This window comes from Larimichthys crocea, chromosome XVI (genome assembly GCF_000972845.2).
Source record: "Larimichthys crocea isolate SSNF chromosome XVI, L_crocea_2.0, whole genome shotgun sequence".
Classification (NCBI taxonomy): Eukaryota; Metazoa; Chordata; class Actinopteri; family Sciaenidae; genus Larimichthys; species Larimichthys crocea.
Window position 1 is genome coordinate 16,600,107 of NC_040026.1, and position 6,000 is coordinate 16,606,106.

At 38.5% G+C, this 6,000-nt stretch overlaps 1 protein-coding gene across 2 annotated transcripts; it reads right to left on the reverse strand.

The window, feature by feature from the left end:
• Nucleotides 1–423: 423 nt before the first annotated feature.
• On the reverse strand, nucleotides 424–5,717 carry star2 (steroidogenic acute regulatory protein 2). Of its 2 annotated transcripts, none has more exons than XM_010751074.3 (7): nucleotides 5,607–5,717; nucleotides 5,387–5,494; nucleotides 5,167–5,303; nucleotides 4,855–5,013; nucleotides 4,527–4,711; nucleotides 4,025–4,118; nucleotides 424–1,971 (listed from the first exon to the last, which is right to left on the reverse strand). In XM_010751074.3, the coding sequence occupies exons 1-7, from the start codon at nucleotides 5,668–5,670 to the stop codon at nucleotides 1,867–1,869; spliced, it is 852 nt and encodes a 283-aa protein (XP_010749376.1). In that variant the 5' UTR covers nucleotides 5,671–5,717; the 3' UTR covers nucleotides 424–1,866. The 2 variants fall into 2 exon arrangements, with proteins under 2 accessions (XP_010749376.1, XP_027145487.1); XM_027289686.1 differs by having other exon boundaries at nucleotides 5,167–5,306.
• Nucleotides 5,718–6,000: the final 283 nt, after the last annotated feature.

Consider the following 6,000-nt stretch of genomic DNA (forward strand, 5'->3'; position numbering starts at 1 on the left):
AGTATAACTGCAAAAAAATAATTTATAATAACTTTTAAATTATATTTTATATTTTCCCATTTATTATGATACTGCTACAGTTTCCAATTAATGTTCAGTCGGCATCGCTGTTGCTGTAGTTTAACTTTAAATGTGCTTGTAGAAAAATAGTTTGGCACTTTGGGAATTGTGTTTATTTGCTTCCTTGCTGAAAATTAGATGAGAAGATCAATATCAGGCTTGAATTTGTCTTTTAATTATGGAAGGAGGCTGTTAGTCTAACAGAAAGACTTGAGGCTTGCCACCAACAAGTCAGTCTCTATAAGCCCCCATATTAAAATGTCCAGCTTCACAGCAGAATGTTTACAGCCTGGTACAAAAAACTGTTTTGGTTTCTATATGAAATTCTATAAAACTCACCCATTCAAATTATACTAAGGCTTAAAGTTGGGTGGGTGCCATTACAGGTGGCATGTTTGAGCATCCAGGTTTCATTCAGCCCACCTCAGGTCCACGGACGATCTATGTCTTTGCCCATTTTTAGATAAGCCAGGAGATGGTGGCAGCAGGACTCACACTCGTTACAGGTTACATGTCTGTACGTCTGACACAAGAGTGATGACCAATCTCATCATCTAATTCTGAGCAAGAAATGACTAAGCATTTCCCCAAATGTAAAAAAAAGTATTTTTATTGATACTTTTTTATGCATTGAATTTATTTTAAATGGCCTTTACAAATATACCTAACTGATTAGAATAAAACACCCGTTAAGTCTATAGTTATTCCAGTGACACACTCCAGACTCCACAGTCATCACTCCTGGCAGGGAGCTTTATTGTCTTTCCTGTCCCCCCCCGGTGCTCTTTTTATGTTGTATGTTCCCAAATCCAACGTACTGTTGATCATCGTCACCGGTAAAAAAAAAATAAAAAAAATCATGACTGTTTGTAAGCCAACCCCACTGTAGCATGCCCTTTGTCTGCCTTTATGGAAGTCAGTCACTTACGCTTTAAAAACAAAAGCAAAAAAAAAAAAAAACTCAATATGTTATTTTTTTTTTCTAACTGATATATTTTTCAGACAATAATGTATATAGTGTAAATTTCAAGTTATGAAAACAAATTAACAACCCGGAGTAGAACGGAAAGTATGTTGCAATTGGAAAATACAGGCGATGCTGTAAGTCTACAGACTGTGGTTGGTCATACTGTTACACCATTCCTGCATTGCAGTTCATAACATCATTATGTTTATTGTATAGTTCTTGTATATACGTACGTGAATGAAAGCTTTAAATGTTAATATTTATTGAATTTTTAAGTGGTATGGAGAACAAAGTAAAACACATTTGAAAGAACTCAGACGTTCATTGTTTCACTTCCGCCTCTCTTTCACCTCCATTTAGTGTTGTTTAGCTTTTTCTTATCTAATGTCATTAAGTGTCCTTGAATCATTTACTTCATTCAGTCTGAGCTGAGTCACGTAGAAGTCTATTATGTAGTGTTTCTATGAATGTGGTATTCAAAATATGTTCTACGGTGTCATGGGAGAAACAAGGAGAAAAAAAAAGGCACATTAAAGCTCTTTATTAAGTTTGTCCAGGTATATGCAACTGTATGTCAAAAGACAAGAGATGACTCCTAATTAGGAAATCTTAATGAGGTTTGAGTGACACACGATGACATTCATTCCTATTATAAGCCAGCTTCCTTCTGCCAGGCTGGCACTGGGTTGCTGACACTGGTCTCCAGGCAGCGTTTCAGCTCTCGCTGAAAGGGCAGCGTACAGTCGAGCAGCCAGGCTGTCACCGCGCCTCCATCTCCCAGTCTTCCCCTGTGAGTGATGACAGGGTGCTGCTGCGATGTGGGTGCCACACAGACTCAATCAGCCCAGGGTGGCGCTCGCTGTGAGGCGTCTGCGAAGGTGTCTGGTGAAATCCAGCTGTGCTCGGGGCAAAGCCTGATTGACAATAGACTTTGGCAGCCAGCCCTGAGAAAAACAGTGTCTTTGTTAGATTTCTCTTTGTAAAACAAAAGAGAGTATCAGCTGCTGTATATGTATTGTTCATACACCTAGGGAAAATGTACAATTAAATCTATAGAAGATTAGTTTGCAGCATTATTTTTATCAATTACATCATTTCTGGGTCTCACATTTTTATTACCAAAAATAATGATAAAGTAAAAAAATAGTGTCACAAAAAAAGTTAACTGAAGCTGCATTTACAAGCATTTTTCCAAGCTTTCAACCACATCTAATAGTCTTCTTCAGAGAGTGGAGTTGGCTTAGTAGTCGCTCATTGTTTTTAGCTTGACAGCTAAATAAACTCCACCAGCTGAAAGTGGTCTTTGAGTTAAAGGGGCACTCCACTGATTTAGTATTGCTCTTTCATAAAGTTGGAAGAAGGATTTTTAATGCCTAGAGTGGGTCAAGTTTCAAAAATGCTGCATCCTACATTTCCCATAATGCAGCTCAAGTCTTTTTTAGATTGTCTCTGTCTTATAAGTGCCCATTTCTGTCTCTGCGCCTCCAATTTGTAGTGCCTACTTTCTGTTACAAAGTTGACGTTTCAGTTTCCAAAATGAGATAACCCTGATGATATGACTAGCAATCATTGGGGTAGATTCTGAGAGAGAGCTCTCTGCACAGCCACAGAAGATATTACACAGTTTTACACAGTATGTGTTTGTTCACCAGCGAGTAACCTGAGGTTAATGAGTAAGATTGTGGATTTCTGTGAAACCATAAGAAGGTCAAGTACTCAACTATTTGTAGCTATGAGAAAAGGCAAGAAAAATAAAAAAGTTATACTCTTGCCACACTGTGCAAGATATTCAGGAACATCAGTAAGAGTATACTGTATGTATACATACATATTCACCCATACACTGCACACATTATGCATAGTTTCTATGTCATTTCATTCAAATGAAGCTTTTCATTAGATATCTCTCGTCGGTCATTTGATTCCAACTGTGGTAAAAAAAAAAAGTAACTACGTTGCGCCTCTAAAACTTTGTGGTACTTCTACTTGAGTATTTTTATGTTCTGCTATTTCTTTCTGGTGTTACAAATTACATTTCAGATGAAGGTATCACCTAAATCAACATGTGATGAGCCTATAATAAATACAACATGTTAAAAAAATAAACTGGTGGTTCATGTTTTTTTTTAATGCTTATTAAAAAGCTTTTATAACATCAAATGTCTATGAGTGCCATTTACCCTCTAAACCTCCCAGATGGTGTCATCTAAATTAGTGTTTGAGGCCCCAAGAGATAAAATTATCACCTCTTGGGGCAAAGTTGGGACCCAGTGGACTAAACTAACTAAGCGTATATCAGGTAAAAAAAAATTTAGCTCCACCTTGACCACTAAAATACTGCATTTGCATTGAACCACTACCACTGGACTCTATTGAAAACACAAGCAATATCTAGCTCCACAAACATGCATCAGCATTTCATTCCTCACTTGTAATACTGAAGAAGATTGATTCTGATTCTGTTTACTCCCTCCACCATCCCCAGCCTTTTTTTATTTCTGGTTTGTCATTTTAGACATCAGCATATTTAGTTGTGACTGTCCACTCTTTTTCTGTAACTGGTGTTTCAAATTTTCGTATTTGCTGCATGTCTGCCGGGTTCTGTGTTGTTACTTGTGGGAGAATTTATTGAGAGAATTGGAAGAAGAGGAAGTCTTGATCTGAAATAATGTGTAAAAGTGTTTGGAGTGATCCAGACTGAAAAATTGCTTTACTGAAACAGGTAGGTTGTGCGTGGGATTGTTTTTTTTTTTCTGAGTTGTTTATCTATTGCATATAGCGGAAAATCACATCAGACAGATAAAACCGTGGCTGTTGGTGTGCTGGAGCATTGAAACAACGTGCAGTAATAGGAAACACATGTGCATACTCCCATCTGTGCAATATTAATTTATCACAACATATTTATTGCTGTAAATGGAGATTGCACACATTGGAGTCTGCAGATGCTTTTCTTATTATTGTCCACAAAATGGAAAACGCATTATATGAATTTACCTTTACATCCATATTGAGAAGCCACGTGAAGCGGCTTTTTCTTCTATCCTCGTCCAGAGCCTGAATGACGATACAGGTCGGTCCATCCTCAGCTCTGTAAAGATGCAAACAAACTCTAGCTCACCAATACTCAGTTAAACTGCTTTGTGTTCGGCATGCTAACATGAATATAAAATCCATAAATTCAGATGGTACTATTACTCAGCAGGAAGTATCACTTTAAATAGAATCACATTCTTCAAGTTCCTCCTTCCAATGAAACATTTTTATCTCACATGCACGATATGACTGATGACTTTAAGGCCACTGATACAAGCTGGTGCTGAGCACATCACCACAGACTGTGAAAACAAATTAAAACACTCCACTGGATATATATATACCGCAGAGCCAAGTATGTTTTTTTCCAATTTATTCTGACAGCTTCGAATTAGAAAAACAAAGATTAGAGGTGCTGTCGAAAATATTTGTATGATTGGTGCCTTGTTGCTTATCATCATACCTCACAAATCCCGCCTGAGGAGGGAAGGACTCAAGCTGAGTCGCTGCTCCTCCGAGATAAACGCCGGACTTTTGTTTGCAACTGTGTCTGACACTCAGGAAATCCCTTTGGCCGATCATATTTCCTGCTGTCTCGGCTGAAACCTCGTGAGTGACAATCGTCTCAGGTCCAATGTGCTTTAGAACCTGCAACACAAGAGATACAAATATCAAACATCATCAAGTATCTTCCACAGACTTTGTATTTTTATAGGTTATAGATTAACATCTGATGAAAGAGCCAATTATCAGCAGCCTGGGGTGAATTGCTGAAAGGTCAGCAGCCTTACTTTGATTTGCTGTATGCTCGGATTCCACTGGTGCATCTCCTCCACTCTGACAAACAGGAGGTCATAGAGCTCATCCACACTGGCCTCCAGAACCGCCTCCAGCCTGAAGACCTTCCTGGCCCCTGATATCACTTTGCTACAAATCACATCCCCGTTGGTCTAAAAATGGGAGAAAAAAGACAAGCAGACTGGTTTTAGATAATTGGAACACAATTGGGATCAACAGAGGATAAAAACTGGAGGCAAACTGACTTTGGAGAAGATTCAAGATTTTCTAATCATCCAAGATGAGATAAATTAGTCAGATGTTACCTCTGTGATCTCGACCTTCCATCCTTCTTTGTCCTCCAGCATAGTGAGAGCGATCCTCATTGCTTCTTGGCCTTGTTGTACGTAGAACAGTTGGTCTTCTTTCGATGGTGCAGGCTTTATATCTTCAGATTTAGGCTCTGCAGAATATTATAATTATCAGTAATCTTTCAACAACTATGCAACTGAATACGGAATGCAGAATTATTTATCATTTCTTTACCATTATACTTTGATCCAACATGTGCTTTCATGTGTTGTCGGATCTGCTTCCATCTCTGCAGGTTTGTGATCTCCTGGCCGATCACTGCCACAGCTGTGCGTTGTAGCCCTGCATGATTGAACAAAAAGAAAGAGCTCAGTCGTTTTAACCCACAGTGCAGCTATTTCATGCAAAGGAATAAAAAGAAAAATGTCCCTCTTTGGACTCCCTTAGTCTTTACCTGCCATACTCCTCAGATGTGGGTAGGAGATTCCACAGCAGAGCTTTACAACAGCAGGCAGCATATTGTCTGTCTTTGGCAGTGACGGAAAAGAAACAGAGTGTGTCTCTGGTCTTTATATGGCTTATCAAGGACGCTCTGCTGAGATAAGCCCCAGAGAAGAAGATAGGATTCTGCTCTCAAGGCAACACTTGACAAGAGTTTTATTAACCTAAGATCAGTATTCGGTGCAAGGGAGAGAGAGAAATCTAACAGTAAGATATATTATTTAGAGAATTTGTGTTAAAATATTTGTTTTAAACTATGTGAGAGTTGAGGATCTTCAAATTTAACGCAGCTCAAATCAAAGCTTTAGAAACAGTTATCAAGAGGGATGACTGAGACTGTAGATAGT